Source organism: Rattus norvegicus, chromosome 9 (assembly GCF_036323735.1).
Source record: "Rattus norvegicus strain BN/NHsdMcwi chromosome 9, GRCr8, whole genome shotgun sequence".
NCBI lineage: Eukaryota > Metazoa > Chordata > Mammalia > Rodentia > Muridae > Rattus > Rattus norvegicus.
In genome coordinates, this window is record NC_086027.1 from 32605121 (window position 1) to 32623315 (window position 18195).

The window sequence follows — 18195 nt, forward strand, 5'->3', positions numbered from 1 at the left end:
TGAGATTCGGAGCTGAAAGGGTCATTCTCGGACTTTGGAAGGAGTCACTGCATTTAAGACTGGGAGGCGACATGATGAGGATAGGCCAGTGGATTATCTGTTCTTGTGCGTGATACCAGATACTCTGTCTGCTGTTAGAGCAAGGCTTAGCTGTAAGCATCTGGCCACATAAACTAAAGGTCATGTGCATGTGTGATGTGCAGAGTTTAAATACACAGTGACATAGTGACAAGAATATCTGCCTACACTATTAGAAACACACTTTGGTTTAGAGTCAGAGAGATGTAGCTGTGGTGATAGATACAAATGTATAACCATAATACATACATACATACATACATACAGAGAGAGAGAGAGAGAGAGAGAGAGAGAGAGAGAGAGAGAGAGAGAGATTACCTGGTGTTTATTTTTAGTTCATGGGGTTGGCTATTTTAAAAGTAGGTTAAATGTATACTACCACAATTTAATCTAAATGATTAAATTGGTTCTAGAACCATGTACATTGGTCCTCAGAAGTCTCTATGTTATGATTGAGTCTGCACAAAAGTTGCCGAAAATGCCATGCCCTTGAGATCTGCAGAAGTAAGCCTGTTAAAAGAGAACAGTGATGGCAGCCTTCTCCTCACTTCAAGGCTGACTCATCTGACGTGTTGGAGAAAGAATGATGTGTGTGGCACACATGCTCGCATCAATGCAGATGGCACCTAGGAAGATCAAGGGGAGGATACAGATTGTCCTTACGCACAGGGTGGTTTCTTGAAGAGAGGTGGCAGAAAGGACAGTGGATGACCATGGGAGATTCTAAGACCACATAAATGGGGAATACTTCATCTCAGATCATACATCTAGGATAAGAAACATCCAATAAAAGGGTATATCAGGCCAGATTAAAGCTTACACTCACTCCTAAGAGTGACCTCAATACCAAATTAGAGAAAAATGTAGCACTTAGTCACAGGCTCTGGCAATGAGAGCATGTTTTAAATTATCCCAATACAGCTTGATGTTGTGACCAGCTACTCTGTCCTAGAAACTATATCCCAAATTCACCTAACTACTAAACTCGGAGTTCATATTAACTATCGCAAGCTCTTTAAGTCCTTCCCTTGCCAGACTAAAGCAAAATAAACAGACCTCTTCCTCTCTTCAACAGAACTGTAGAGTAGCAGTTACCGTGAGGTACCATACTTTATTAGACTATATAATTTCCTCCTCTTCAACTTGTGAAGTAACCCAAGAAACAAAATATTCATATTAATTATACCTACATATCTTCATCCTGAGGGGTAGTGGACATATGATTTAATTTGTTGAATCCTACTAGTATTTTGATGTATTTGCTGATTTGAGTAAATGATAACTCATGGAGCATGCTTAAAATATGATTTGGCGATGTTTTGATAATATAGCGAAGGGATTTTTGAATAGTTTACAAAGCATTCAGAAATACCAATCGTGTCAATATGCACCTCTGTGGATCATGACTTCTAGGATGCATGAAGCATGCTCAGCAGTCTGCTTCCCGTGTACCTACCGAACACACTGACTCTCCCCAGCACATTCTGCACTCAGGAGAGTGTCTGGGAAAAGTCAGCCTCAAGCATCATCTTATGATCCTGGCTTCTCATTTCCTTCTCAGACCCCAAGCAACCACAGCATTTCCATCTGCTCATCACTTAGAACCGCTATGCCATTGCTAGTCACTTAGAACTGCTACACCATTGCTATCCATCACCTCTGTGTGGCCAAAGTCATGGTCCATTTCCAATCCATGCTGTTCTTTCCTGATTTTTGTAGTTCATGGGAAATGTTGAACTCCCCTCATGAATCTTTGCACTGCCTTGCTTCTGACCATATATTTTAGTTATTCCATGACTTCTCAGATAAGCTCAAAATATTCTTCCTTGTCCTATCTTTTTAAGAACTGCTTTATCCAAATCTCTCTCTCTCTCTCTCCCTCCCTCCCTCCCTCCCTCTCTCTTTCTCTCTCTCTCTGCTGTTTTTTTTCACCCAAAGAACCTTCCTGATGCCACCTATTTCCATACCTAACCAAGTGCATCAGACAGCCTCAACTGTACGTTAAATTTATAAAGCTGGATAGCATACAGACACCACAAAAATCACTAACCCAAATGTCTACACTCACCATCACACTGGCCATCTCTCCTAGATTTGGTTTATCTCCTTACCTCAGTTTCCTGATCATTGTGTCCATCTATCATCCAAGCATGAATATGGCACCTCATAATGAATGAATAAATACGTTCGGGTGGCCAGAAAGCTCGATCCCCATGCACTAGCTTCTAGCTCTCAAAAGACTACTTCCAGGGTCTGCCCTTCTCCTCTAAGGCCTCCGCACCTCTCCAGTGCCTATACAAAGTCTATGGAGAGATTTGCCATTGTTTCTATTTATGTCATATTCAAATTCCATTTTTCTCCATAGCCAACCAGAGAAATGCAATTTCGTATATACATATATATGCATTTGATTATGCTGATCTAATTAAACTCCATCAGTAAAAGCCTCATAACTACATGTGATGGATATTAAAATGCATAGCTCTACTCATTTACCTTGAGTAATAACCCTGTCCTAAGATCCTAATCTGGAGGGGATTCTGATCATATTCTACTCTATTCCATTCAAACCTTCAGAAGAAGTTTTCTTCACTGATATTTGTCAATTTTTTTTCTGACCTATGAACAGAGTGATTCAACTTTTTTTCAACTCATTTATGGCCAAAACTGTCCTCGAAAATTCCCTCCTAACGTCCTTTCATCCATTCCACATATGGAGTGCTTAATTCACAAATATTGCCCTCTATGAAAGGTAAAAAGGAATAAGAAACCTGGTCTTTAAATTCTTCCATTTACCTAAGGAGAAGTCTACTTTCTTCATCAGAGAATTACAGTGAGAGGAAATAGACGATTAGAAAGTAGGTTTCAAGGAGCCTGTAATTGTTGCTTCATATCCAACAAAGCCAGAGACACCACTGATAACATGTTATTAGGTTCTACTTAAGTTATGACTGATTTCCAACTATAGGAGTATAAATAAATTTAATTAACATTAAAAAAGATGATAAAGAAAAATAGTGACGAATCATGCTTTCACTTACTATAGTGACCTTGAATCTTAGCACTGGGAAGTTTTAGAGGCAAACCCATTGCTGTGGGCTTGACACATAGTGTCATTCAGGACAACCAGGGCTATACTATCCTTGTCTCAATAATAAAGATGGGAGCAGTGTAGGGAAGGGGGAAAAAGTCTAAAGTCTTAATTAGAGATAACAATATTTGCTACTTTGTAACTAACATCCAAGTGAATGTGTAACTTGCACCCAGTGAATCCCATTGAAATGGAATTGTGCACTGCTGAGAGGAAGCTCATAATATAGTGACTGCTTTACCTGTTCACACCTGGGACCCAACCCCCCAGCACCACAATGAATAGAGTGACCCCGGATGGCTCAGTGTGTCAACTGCTTGCTATGATAACAGGGATCTGAGTTCTGATCTCTAGCATCTACATAAAACAGAGTCAGCTGTGGGTTTCTGTCACTCCAGTGATAGAAGGCAGAGGCAGGATGCTCTGAGCTCCTTGTCCAGAAAGTCTAGCTAGTCTGGTTCAGTAAGAGACCTTGACTCAGATGAAAAAAAAATCCAGAAGATGGACATGGCCTGAGAAAATGACACAGTGGGTAGGTGTGCCTACCGCACAAGCATGAAAACCTGAGTTCAGATCCTTGACTCCTACATAAAAATGCCTGGCATGGCCACCATGTAACACCAGCATTAAAGGAGAGAGACAGGAAGATGATAGATTTCCTGGCTTGCCAACCTGGCATCTATTTTTTGAGACACCTAGTGTCAAGTGGATAGAGCTGAGATAGAGCAGGGAACACCACTGTCTCCCTTGGCATCTTCTTGTGCACACATACATACACACACAGACACACTTGTACTCACTCAAATGTGCATGTATGCACACACACACACACACACACACACACACACACACACACACCACAAAGAGACAGAAAGATAAGGTAGAGAGCACTAGTGACATTAAACTCTGACGCAGTTAAATATCTATACACACACACACACACACACATGTACAACATGGACACTGGAAGTTATACACATAAAATAAAATAAAGCTATTTCAATGGTGGGGAGCCAAAATATTATAAATCAATATTAATTTTAAGAAATCAGATACTTCTTAAGACATCAGAGTAGATCAGAAGCTTTCTGGGAATTATCCAGACTAATTTCATCATAAGCAAATGTTCCATACAATAAGGGGATTTAATTTTTCAAAAAAATCTGTACATGGTGACACATGCCTGTCCCTCTACTGAGGAAGCTGAGGCAGGAGGATACCTTAAGCCTGGGATTTTTAGACAAGCCTGAATAACAGTGAGATTCCCATATCAAATATGAAATAAAATACTATATAATATGCATAAACAGTAATACATAAAGGAATTATGTGATATAACCACCTAGGGTCTTTATGAATTTTTGCATTCATCGAAGTAATTATAAATCATTTATACTATGGCAAAATCAAATTTGTTCCTTAGAAAATACAGATTATGCAGAAATTGTTATTCAAGTCTATTATTGAAATCAAATCTTTAACACATCCAGTAAATGTCCTAAACTTTGGTATAAAATGTTATATACTAATGTTTAAAATATTTACAACTCTTTGTTCTCATATATAACATGCCAAACATAAGCATTTCCATGGCCAAACCTTAGGAGAAAGCAGCAAGTAGAGATAACATCGAAAACACAAAATCTAATTTTCAATGTGGATTTTGATTAGGTAAGATGTATAGAGGTTTAAAATTCCGTAGAGTGTGACGGCTTATGTGATGCTCATAGAAGATTTATATCACCCTAAGAAAACATTAGTTCCTTTAAATTTTGTTTAATTTTTGTCATTGCTAATAAAAACTTGCCATAGAAATTGGCTAGTCAGAGAAATTTAATTCTCTCTTTAGAGCTTTCTCTTTTCTGCTTCGTCGCTTCACTTTGGCTTTGCATAAAAACATTTATCAGATAGCTGAAGAGATGTTAAGAAAATTCATCTAAAGACACATTTCTTCAAAGGTTTCTCCTGTAAACTTTGGAAAGAGACATTTCCCAGGAGTGAGTGGTTCACAGTAATGCTTCTTCTGCTAAGGAAGTTGCTGCTGAGTATGCATGTTTTAGGAAAATTTCATCTTGTCTTTAGGAGAATGCTTATACTCTGAAGATTGACTGCATCATCTGTGGCGTGCAGAATTCTAACATTATTTAATCTCCTTAAATGCCATATGGGAAACTAAAAGTTATATATATATATATATATTCGGTGTCTTCTCCCACCCTTGATTGTTAACCTTTGGTTGGTCACATTTAATTATCCTTTTACCTACACCTAAGAAACAAAAATAATTATGAAAGTAGGTAGAAAACCCAATTTCATGTGGAAAATATGAAAACAATCCAATCTCTTAAGATTGTTATTGCCTTTAAACATGATAATATGAGGGTTAGGAGATAGACTACCTGTTCATTTCCTCTAGCCTCTGCTTGATACCCCATCTGCACACTCATGATTGATTTCTCACTTCTGAGAGTCTAAGGATCCATGTCCTGTGCATCCCCAAACCAATGGCAATAATAACTTAAAACCAAATTCAGAGTTTGTGATACTGTAAAAGCATTTCCCTCTCCTCTGGTCGGCTTCCTGCAATATGGCAGTAGAAACATCACTTAACAAAGACACCTTACTCCAGAACTCCTGTTTACAGGTAATTTTATCTAACTGACTAGTAGCAGCTGTTCCATTACACATACAACAGAGACACTAGTATGTCTACTCCCACATGCAAAGTGATTAATAAATCTATAACCAATAATCTGGGTAAGAGGTGACATTTTCAGTCAATGAAACCAATGCCATACTTACAGTGGTGGTTGATGGGGCTGGCTTTCAGCATTTCTTGGTGTTTTGCAGGCAGCAGGCTTCGCCATGTCCCTGACAACACACCTGGGGCGCATGATAGACAGCACAATGCACTATTAATTATAAAAGGGTAGAGCATATCTGGACATTAAACACCGTACTGAAAACACAATCTAAAGGCAAGTCTTGGAGAGCCCATTAACCTTGGGCCTAAAAGGGCCCTGGACGTTGGTATTCTTTGACTTGTGTTTCCACAGGCTCAACTATACCCATATACATTTTATGCTGGCCTCGATATTTGATTTTCCTTTTAACATCAGTAAAATGATTGTCAGCAACTTTTCCCATAGCAGAAAAGCTATTTGAAAGCCTTGGCCTCCCCATGTGAAGACTTCTGAGAGCTTAAAAATAGGAACAGCTGCTGTGTTGACAGGTTAAAAATCAAGCAGAATTTTCTGTGGCTTTGACTGTCTCTCTAAAAGATACGGACTCTTACTGCCCATCATTAACCTACCACACAGGTCTTCCTGCCTATGCTGAAAGAGATCTGGGGTAGATGTTCCTCCATGCTACCAATGCTCTCTAAGCTGAGGAGGAGAAAGAGGTAAAGAACAGGTTCACATGGGAAGTGTGTATTTTCACATGTGTAATGATTCTTAAAAGCCTCTTTCTTTTAAGTCCTCCATGATAAAGTCAGTGCAGAAGGTAGTCAAGCGCCAGTGCTCCAAAGGGAAATGGGAGTTGACATTCTTACTACTGTCTTAATGGGGCTTAGGGTACCAAACATATCCACCGTCCAAAATCAGGAAAACACCTCCATTTGGCTCTACTTGAATGACTCATATACTTCATAAAGCTTCAAAGCAAATACAGCTCTAAATGGAGAGGCTTGGTTATAGTATAGAAGAAGCAGGGCATTATAGACTTATTAGATGTAAATGGCCTAAGGTTCTTGGGCCTGTACGCATGAGCCTGGCTCTTAAGAACTTTCTTGGAGATTTGGCTTACACTGCTCAAAATTAAAGCCAATTAATGTTATTCCAGAAGATCTCAGGTGAGGCAGTGGTAATAAACTGTTTGGTGAGAGGAAAAGCTGCAAGGCAAAGTTCTCCACTTCTGAAAGAAATCACACAGGTAGACACAGACACGGGCACAGAAATGTGCACACACAGACACACACTGTTCATTCCACCAGCAAGTCCACTCGGAAATCATTATGTCAACATGACGAGAGGAAAGAGAGGGAGCCATTCCAAACTCTCCATGTCCCTCCTCCTGGGATAAAGGCTAAATCTGCTGTTGCCGATGGCCAATAGATGGTCAGGCAGGTGAGGGCAATGAAGCCTCATGCTACTGTCACAGCCTCATGAAGAAGCTGTTCATGTATCAGTACTAAGACGACTTGCAGGAAGGTAGCTGTTCGAAGCCACCCATGAGGATTTCTCAGGCTCGAGACTTCAGTCTCACTTTTACAAGGTGTAGTGCCCAGCATCTGAAATTTCAGAGCACTGGGGGAAAAAATTTGCTGACAATTCTCACTCAGCCCAAAATAGCACACACAGCCTGGTTGAGCTACATGGGTTGGCTTCTGAAAATACCACCGAGTTGGAAATTTTTTCAAGAATTTGAGAATGAAAATTCTGCTTTTTTTCCTCTCTTAAGGATCAAGTATTTGTACAAAGCTTGGAAATTAATCTACCACATAAAGATCATTTTGTTCTTTGAAGTGACTATCTTCTAAGAATTGCAGATAGGCCAAACTTTTTTTTTTTTTTTTTGTAACTGTAAGCCATGTCTTTGGAAGAAAGCTATTATCTAATCTCAAGACCCTGTGGTTTGGTTTTATACCAGTTGGCATATTTCTATATTTCTTCCATTTGCACTTGCTATACAAACTTACCAACAAAATGAAACGAAATAAAACAAACAGAAAAACCACCCTTGATCTGAATTTCTGAACTTTGAATCTTAAATCATAAGAAATAAGCACCCTGCCCCTCAAATACAGTCCGCTTAGGATTGATTTAAATATAGATATATACATTTTAAATTACTTCCTTGTTTATATTTGATATTGGAGATTGAATTTAGGCAAGCATTCCACTACTGCTGCATTCCAGCCTCCCCTTTTCACTAACTTGCCCAAGCTAGTCTTGAGCTCACTCTGTACTCTGTAAACCAGGTCTCAGACCTGTTCGTTACCTTAATGTCTCAACTTCGTACGTGGCAGGGATTAAAACCCTGGATTACTAAACAAGTTTTATTTAGACATAATTCAAAAAAAACAAAAACGAAAACCAGACAACACCACCACATTCCCCATACCGATCTTTATCCCGAGGATATATGTTCCTTCAGTGGCTATAGATAGCTACCGAAACTGAGTTTTGAGGGAAGAAACAATTAGCTTTAGGTTGCTCATTATTTATCCAGTTTAAAGGGATTCTTAGTCATGGTAGCATATATCCCTACATTTTCTAATCTGAATTATTTCAGATAAAAACATCTTCTAAAGACAAAAGCGTGTGACAGGGCAAAAGAGTACGGAGGCTACTCCCTCTTGTATTCTTGCTGAGGCCATTTTGGGTTTAACTAGAATTTGACCTACTTGATGGTTAATCCCATGGAAAATCACCAAACTCTATTCTAGGAACCCAACGTCTGGATATTCTAGCTAACTTATCTTAGCTTCAGTTAAACTGCCTGTTTATGTAGTAACTCCTGCTAGCTAACCCCTTACCTTAGCTTCTGTTAAACTGCTTGCTTCTGCAAAGTTCCCTGCAGCTTCCAGTGAGATGCCAGATATGGATTTTCCCTGCAAAAACCCTGTACTATACCTACCTCATGAGCACTTGGGTATAGTCCCAGCTAACTGTAATGAAAATTATCAATGAACTGTGATTGAGTGACCATCTCTGGTGGGCTACTCATAACAAAATAAAAAAAATATGCTCTATATTCCAAAGAAGTCAAACTGAATACATAATTTTCTCAGAGGTTTCTGTTAGCCTATACAGATTAACATTTGTTTACAATTATAATTGAAATGTCTCTGTTTGTAGAGTTATAATCTTAATATTTTTGACAGTTATAATGTATAAAATTTGTTTAGCTCAAGAAATTTACATTATTCCCTACCCATTAGGTACATGCTAGTGATTAAGAGCCCTGCATCCTTTAAGAAACACAATAGTATTTCACTGTGTTAAAGGTCTCTCCAGGATTCACTTCCACTGAAATTCTGTATGATGTTCACTTCCAGGGACCTTTACAGTCTGAGCAAGAGTTCAAGTCCTCTGTGATGTCTTCAATTCCTGGATATAAAAATCACAGCTGGACTCTTACAGTCTTGTACTTGCATGTAAGTATTCCCTTATCTCTCAAGCATCACTGAAGTCTTATGCAAATGAGGCATTCTGAAGCTACCTCAGGGGAATGCTCCTCTTGACCCCACCCTTGGTTTTAGAACGATTGCAATCAATTCAGTGAGTGGCTGCCAACTGCCCACTCAACCACTTCTATCTGTCCATGCACATACACAGGGGAGAGAAATTCACATTGCCACAAGCATGCGGATGAGACTACAGAAAGGCTTTCGCCTCTCCAAACAGGAAGGGAATGTGCTTCCAGATACTAGCATATGTGAATTAAAAATTCTGGATGCCTTCAAGAAACACAATTTACATAATCTGTTTCTCCCTTCCCCCCTTTCCCTCCTATTTATCTGCACCTACCCCTCCCCCATCCTCTCCCTCTTCCCCCGCCCCTTCTCCCTCCCCTTCTTTTGAGACTTTCCATTTGGAGGTCAGCAATCACTCCCCTCTATCAGGGCCTCTACATAAAAACTCCATCACTACTTTATAAAACTTTATCCAAATTTAAACTTTAAGTCATTCCACGTTTCATAGCTAACATTGGGGCAGCTACGCACCATGCTCTAAGCTGTTGCTAATAGGCTGTAGCTGTTGACATGTTTGCCTTTAGTCTCATGGGTTTCTTCTTATCATTAGTGAAGACAGCTGCAGTTAAACAGCACAGGAGAAATGATTGTGCATGTGCCAGCTTCCTGGGTGTTACCCATACTCGCCTTAAAGGCATAAGGATAGTTAAACTAGCCTAAGGATGAGAAAATGAAATATTTCAAACGCACAGTCATCTGATTTGCTGGCCAGTGAAAAGCAACGTGAGAGGCATTTTTTTTTTACTGCATTGCTCTCCTTCTCACCCTCGAAATATTTCAAGTTGTTCTCAACCACGTCATTTGCCACTAAGTACATAAAATATATGCAAATTTCCTGTCCCCAGGCCAGTGCTCCCTCCTTAACCCCAGTCATACATGTAATTGCCTCTCTATCACGGAACACCCTACAGGCTTCTACACGGCAACACCTCCTAAATGAACCTTCATCCTTCCAAACCCGACTCCCTGGTGGGCATCTCTATCTCTGTTCAAAGTGAAAATCTATCTCTAGCTGCTTGGTCTAAACACTGAACTTGACTCCTCTTTTCCCTACACTCTGTGTCTAATCTACCACACTGACTGCGTTTTCAAAACAGGTCTCCAGTCCGTTTTGAGACTGTGTCTCATCCCCCCTCTACAGAAACTGTTTTCAGTTTAATTCTGAGCACATGGTGTTTATCTGGAGGTCACAGGAAAACTTACTGGAGTCAGTTCTTTTCTTCTACCATGCATGTTGGGTAGGTCCCGAACATTTAACTTAGGTCATCAGGCTTGGAAGCAAGCACCTCTCCACATGGAGCCCTCTCTCGGACTCTAACCATGGACTTCTGGTAGATTGCTCAGTCTTTCCTCTTGTTCTGGTCTTTGAGTTTATTCTCAGCCCAGCAGCCAAGAGAATCTTATGAAAGATAAATCAGATAAGACACACCACTATCTACAATTCTACAGTGGCTTCCCAGCCTTTTTTATGGTAAAATGCAGTCTCTCTCTGATGTCTTCCAGCATCCGGTAACTCTGGGAGTTCACCCTCTCCTGTTTCTTCCCATGTGGCCATGTCTCCAATGCTCATGTTAGCGTCTGTGTGGAAGTCTTTAACTCTGCTTGGAGTACTCTCTCCCAAACTTGTATGACTAACCTATCATGACTTCATTCAAATGTTGGTCTTTGAAGTCTTCCACCATACTAAGTCTTCTCACCTCTACAATGTTCTACAGGGAGGATCGTCACACATTCCCAAATATCCACTGCATTCCCTAACTCTACAGAATCCACACATGCTTCCCACTGCTTAAAATAAGAGTTGGTCCATAGTAGAGAACTTTATTAATACATACCAAGAGCCTAGAATTTTCCGGATATACACCAGTCAACTGCCACACATTTGATAAAAAATTAAAAGCTATAGTCTTCAGGCTTACAAAACTAATTTAACATGGTAAAAGACATGATTCAGAAAACACAATAGATAACATATATTTTTAAATTATACCACCTTTCCGCAAAACACCTTCAATGTATAATGTATAGTGAATAGCATCGTGATTTGAATTTAACACCACTCTTTGTTTTATCTATATGGTTCTTTTTCTTAATAAAAAGGTATGTATTTCTCAGTAGATGATTTCATGAATGGAAATCTCCCTCTTCTTTCTCTCTCTCCATCTCTCTCCTCTCTTTAAGTGTGTGGTAGAGTGGGGTATTAAAGGATTCTAGGGGCTTTCACCAGCCTTACACCCACTGCCTGAGGTCAAGATTAGGCCAAGTCCAGCTTTCCGCCTCCGGTCAAGGCTAAGCCAAGTTCATTCTCCACTCACAGTTCTCAGGAGGAGTAGGGACATTCTTAAAGAACTGCAGAATATACTGACTGATAGTCACCTGACCCTCTGGTCCCAGATAGAGTACGGATGCTTGTCATATGCTTGCTAGCCAATAGATTCCAAGGTCAGTATGTTTAGTCAGTAAGTTTAAACTATAACATTGCTAATGTAACCTGTATTGCTAAAAAGTATAAAAACTGCTTTTTATAACCATTTGAGATTGCCTTCTAGTCACTCGACACAAGGAGCTGATGGAGGATTGACCCCGATGCCCTGGAAAATAAACCTCTTGCATTTGCATCGAACTCCGTTCTCAGGTCTCACTTGGTAGGGGCAGGAGGGGGGCGTGTTGGTGAGTCTTACAGTATATAGTCAAGTGATTAGTATCACTTATCTTCTGCAATCACTCTCCACTCTAGTGTTTGAGGTGTCTCTCAGTGATATTCAGTTACCCTGGCCAGGTGGCAATCCCCAGGGATCTTCCTATCTTAATGCCCCAGCCTTGGAATTAGAGGCTCAAACTGCCATGCCCATTGTTTTTTTCTTTTAATGTGGATTTAGGAGGTAGAAATTAGGTCTTCATGCTTGCATGTCATGCATTGAACCAACACAGCCATCTCTTCAGCCCATGAGGAGAGAAAAAAAAAAACTCTTTTACCACTTTAAATATTTATACAATAACGTTTTATGAAATGAAACCTTAAAACTGCATATACGATTTTAAAATATCTTTTAGCGAAGCAAAGAATAATAATAATTTCTTGTCTCCTGGTTTTCCTACTCCGGGAGCTGAATTTCATGTTTAACATCATCACATATAAAACTATATGTGTTTCATCTTCCTATGGGTATATAGAGGTGCTACTTGATAGGAAATGAGGCTTAGAAAAAGAAGTAAATATCTGAGAAATAAAATTATATTTCTAGGCCTGGGAAGGTGGTTCAGAGGGTAAGCACTCACTACCAAGACTGAAGACCTGAAAAGTAGAAGAGAATTGTTGCCTTCAAGTGCTTCTCTGACTTCTGCTTGTAGGGCACATTATACCCACATTCCCTCTTGCACACATATAAGTGAACTAACAAATAACAATGTCTAAGATGATGATAAATGGCAAGTGTTGATACTCTATGAAGACCAGGATCTAGATCAAGTCACTGTCCTGTCCTGTAAGTCTGCAGTCCTTTGATGCTAAGGGTTTGTTTAAAAGGTGTGCAATGATTTCAAAGCCCTTCCAGTACCAGTAGTATGGGATACAGGTGTACTGTTAAAAGCTCTTCAAATATCATAGCAGTGTTGAGAGCAAAAGGTTATTAGCTGAAGTAGAAATACAGAATGACCTTAATACAATGGGAAATGTAAAATGTAGTATGTCGTGCAGCCTATCTGACTTAAAGATGTTTACAAAAATGCATCAAAAAAGATGAAGTTCAGTCACTTTAAGGAAGGATGCAATTGATAAAAATGACTTCAAATACTCTTTACAAAGGAGTCTTCAGAAATGATCTCATTTCCATTCACAAAACCTGAGAGGAAAAGCTTCAAAAACGCTGTCGTAAAACTCATTTTATATTAAGATTTGCATAATGATGTCGGTTCCACTGTGAACAAATGAATGTGACTTTTACCCATAAGAGATAGAGCTGAGAAAATTCTCCAGCAGGAAAAGAATGTGAATGCTGGGTTTTGAAAAGCCAGATGTATTAACCACAAACCATCAGGACCCCTTCTGCCACCAGTGTGTATTCTGGGAACTCTCAAAAGCTAGGTCAGGGGGATTTTTATCTTAAGAAAGGCACAAAGACAGGTGAAGCTGGTTTTTCAACCATCAGAAAGGAAAAAAAAAAAACAGCTGGGCATCTTTCACAATGAGCGCTCCAGAGTGCTGGCCTTGCTCTGCAAAGGCCAAGAAATTGATATTCAGAAAAGTAGACAAAAGACTCCTGTAAAGGTGATTCACTATTGAGATTAATATAATATTTAAAATCTTCAAGAGTAAAACCTGTTTTCAAAGACAGTTGAGAGAAGAAAAGATCAAGAAACCAAGTCTCTCCTATGCTCCGCGATTTCACAGCCATCACAATTCCCTGAAGCTGTGTGTTGGAAACTGAACTCTGGTCCAATGAAAGAGCATCCAAGTCTCTGAAACAGTGAGCCTATTTGTATCCAATCTGCTATTTTATCCAATTTATTATCTTAACAAAATCAATTTATTTCCCCACTCAATGTTCTTGAAATATTATAGCCTTGGACAAATGTTATCCGGTGTCATTCACACTTATGTCCTATCATCTCATTTACATGTTCTTTCTAGTGCAAAGGCATTAGAATCAACTAAACCGAGGGAAGCATCAAATAAGGTGAGGCCCCAAGTCAGGTTTTGAGCAGAGAATAGAGAAGGATGGAGTGCCAATTTAATATCAGGGGGTTCATAAGAAAAAAAATTACAATATAATAATGGAGATGGTGAATGTTGATAATTTGTGGGGAATCTGCACTGAGAAAGAGGAAGTTAAAGAAGGGAGGCTTTGCTTTTTTGAAATATTTAAGACACATGTCTAGATGAGGTATCACAGGAAAGGAAGAAACTCAAGGTAGAAAATGGAGAAGGCTAAGTACTGGGCCCGATAAAGAAAGTGAGAAAAGACTTGAAGGGGAAGCCATGTTGCTGACATGGGAGGCAGGGACCTCACGGCAGAATCAGGTAATCATTTTTGCAAATGTGACCCTTGGATTGGACTAGAGCTTCCAAAACAATCCCCAAAGGACAACACTTGGTGAGATTCACTTCAGAAAGGTACTCGAGGGTACAATCATCTCCCCGTTGGCCCTCATAACTCTCATTACCTAGAGGTAGAACCTCTCCGTGTTCCAGAGGCTAAGGAAGACAGTTACAGGCTCTCTGTTCTGTGGGTACACACACTCTTCTTCCAGTTATGCTCCATCCAAAAAGTTTAATTTGCAGCACCCAACTCTGGAAAGCAGGAAGAATTAAGCCATTTCCTCCTTTGTTCGACATAAGAAAAATAACTTGTATCCTCGAAACCTCTGTATTTCCCGATGGCAGGTTCTCTCCCTCCACATGATTGCATAGCCACATTCAACAGTAGCTAATGTTACTGTTACTTCTCATTAACTATGTCTTCCTCAAGAACCAATTGTAGCTATTGAGGTAAGTCTACCTAGACCCTTCTTAGGAGGCTTTCTGGTCTTTTACAGACAGAAGGAAGTCGTTGAGTTTTTTTGTTTGTCTGCATGGTTGTTTTGTCAAGAAGAAAAAAAATCAGCTCAAAGTCACAATCTATGTTTTTTAAGAAAACAGCCCAGATTTTCTCTGGCAATCTAGGAAACACTCTGTACCTGGCGACTGGATTTGCTTTGTTCCTCCAGAAGCCATGGAACAGCATGCTTCTGTTTGAAGCACATTAGACTCCAGCGGCACAAAACCCAAGACCCTCCCATTCCTTTTCCCCTGAAACCCGCAGTACGGGAACCACAACCTGTCATGCCTACAGTTCCAGAGAATCTCTTCTCAAAGAAAACCACATAGATTTTTCACTTTTTATTGAATAAAAGAAAGTATACTGGTATAAAAATCAGACAGATATTGCAACAGTCTTAGGACTAACAGCAGTTATCTTTGAGGAAAAAGTTGTTGACAGCCATTAGTAGTTTAACTCAATCTGTACAGAGTTCTAACCTCACTCAGGGACAATTGACTTGCCTTGTGGTCCCAATGAGAATCCATGGTCTATACTGATGGCCTATCGCTCTTAAGCGACCCCCACTGAGCTGAAAATGTGAGGCTAGAAATGCAGCTTTCTCTGCAGTACCAACACTCTCAAAAAGAGCTGTACTTCTTAAAATTGTCTTCGATTATTTGAAAAAGAAAACCCAGCCACCTGAGAGGAATTTAGGCTTGAAAGCTGAACAAGAGTATAATCAGAAAAAGTTAATAATACTAGCGACATTCTTGAGGGTTTCCAGTGAAGCTGTAGGGCATAACACTCATCTCTTCAGCCAAATAATCTAATCAGACGTGTTGGGTGTTTTGTGAGTTTAAAAAAAAATGACAATGATATTCAAGTTACAAATCGGCTTGTGAAATGCTACAACTCCTCCCTAGGAGGACAACTGTTTGAAACGACACGATACCTGTGACATGTTTTCCATTGTCAATTAGGTTTTAGGAATTGCCACTAAATTTATTTGGGGTTTTGCTGTTTTACTTGGTTTTTTTTTTTTGGTTTTTGTTTGTCTGTTGTTTTGATGGGGGGTGTTTGTTTCACAGAGAGTCACATTGAGTCTAGGCTGGCCTCAAGATCACTAGGACTTAAACTTCCAATCCTATAGCAATTATATCCTATAGAATTATATATAGATGCACATAACTGCACTTGTTTGGAACAGTGCTGGGGATTGAACCTAGTGCCTCAGACATGCTAGGCTAGTACGCTCCCGACTGAGTTACACTCGAAAATCAATAGCTATAATTATAGCCGAGAATTTCAAGTTACAGGCACTAATGTTTGGTAGACGTTGCTTGCCATGTCTAAATGCAAGAACACAAGGCAGTAGTTGTACAATGGTTTACAACAGTCTCGGTGCTTATGCTAAAACTATATAGTCCAATAGTAGAAACAACAAAAACGGGTAGCAGTAAAGGAAAGCTCTGGCGTTATTTCACAATTTTTCTGCTTTTTTTTTCTTTTCTTTTTTTTTTTTTTTTTGGAGCTGGGGACCGAACCCAGGGCCTTGCGCTTGCTAGGCAAGCGCTCTACCACTGAGCTAAACCCCCAACCCCAACTTTTCTGCTTTTTAGATAACGATGTTAGGGTAGGTCTATGGATCTGAGCCTTTTCTCTAGTAGGCATTCGTTCTCTCATCTGGGAGCCACAAAACTAATAAACAGCTACTGAGAGAGTCCACAATGGTTCCTTGGTGGGGTTTCTGGGTGTTTTAAATAGATAAAGTGAGCTGGGAAAATGAAATTTACAAAGGCATTAATAAAATATTTCAGTCATTACTTTCAATTAATGCTAAGTAATTTTCCAACAGAATTCACCTGCCTTGAGAATTAAAGAGTTAATGGAGCCCATCAAATAAGAATGTGTGTTGTACTGTGTACTGTGTGTAAATGCATTAGTGCCTTGAAAGAAATAGACAGTATTCATTTGTTGTAAATAAATGATAATTTAATATGTCAAGAGACCATAATGCCTCTTTTACCTGAAATATGATAAAAGGACAAAACAATTCAATTTGACACTTTGGTAGCAACTCCAATACTTGAATATAATTGCTTTTTTGTGTTATGTTTTTGTGCTTAGAAGAAAGGCAAATAAATATTGCAATATTTTTGCCACCCTTTCCATCCGCACTGATGAAGTTGTAACTAGTCACTTAGGAAATATCCATTATCATTCCTAAGGGTGATGAAATGCCTAGGAAATAAGATTTCTCAAACCCACGGGGACGGAGGCACAGCCTCCAGGCTCTCTGCTCTTCCTTGATCTAGCGGGACCATCATGTCAGCTGAGTTGCAGAGGTTACCCCTCATCTCTCAGGTATCAAACCGGCATCTACCCAGAACTTGACTAGGAATGAAGCATGACCAATCAAAATGGAACAAAGGGCACCAAGAGGTAAGAACCACAGGATCCGAGGGTTTGCTATGAAACTGTGTCCTCTTGGAAAGTCAGAAGTTCCCCCCATAAAGCCTCATTAACATGACTGCCTGAGCATGAGCTAAACAAAGACCAGAGGCAAGGCAGTGTGGATAGGGGAAAGAGCAGGAGGTCTCAACTCTGCACAAAGAACCACAGGCAACTAAGGAATGCTGAGAGTGGGGGAAATGGTCTCCCTGCCATTGGGTTACCTAATGCCAAATGGTCAGCCCTGAAAACAAAACACAAGCAAACATTTTACAGACTGAGCCCTTTGCATTCATATGTTTAGGCATATGCATGTGTATATGAATATGCATGTAGCAAAAACTGATGTGGGGGAAAGGTTGTGAATTTAAAGGAAATCAAGGAGGGCTACACAGGCATTTGGAGGGACAAAAGGGAAGGGAGAAATGATGTAATCATATCATAACCTCAAAAAGATGAAAGGAAATAACTGTTTATCTTAGCTATCCCCGTCTGACCCTCTCCTACACCTCCCAAGTTCTTCAGGTCACTCCATGGAGTCACTGGTTATCAGAACACAGTCCAAGAATGGAGTCCTGCAAGGAGATTTCTTAGTGCCCGTGAGAAGACTCTGAAAACAAGACAAGAGTCTTGTGACCTCAGTTTCTTCAAAACAGAGAATTGTTCTTGGAATGTGTTTCTGTGTCCCTCCCAGGCCTAGTGGTTAGGAGTGAGTTCACTTCAGGTTTGTCATTACAACTGGCTATTGTTACTGCTTTATATGCCTCTGTGGAAAAACATGATTGTGTGAAATGTGG

The 18195-nt window shown here is 39.8% G+C and overlaps 1 protein-coding gene across 45 annotated transcripts in view; it reads right to left on the minus strand.

Moving 5' to 3' along the window:
• Rims1 (regulating synaptic membrane exocytosis 1) overlaps nucleotides 1-18195 on the minus strand; it is a 499647-nt gene that overhangs the window by 411769 nt on the left and 69683 nt on the right. For 38 of the 45 annotated variants that reach the window (XR_010054639.1, XR_010054638.1, XR_010054637.1 and 35 more), the window contains 1 exon segment: nucleotides 5972-6052. The exons of 6 other annotated variants lie outside the window; for them this stretch is intronic. Coding sequence is in view for 32 of the 39 variants with exons in the window: in NM_052829.3 (NP_439894.2) it covers nucleotides 5972-6052 (81 nt within the window). In the remaining 7 variants the exon portion in view is untranslated. 45 annotated transcript variants of the gene reach the window in all.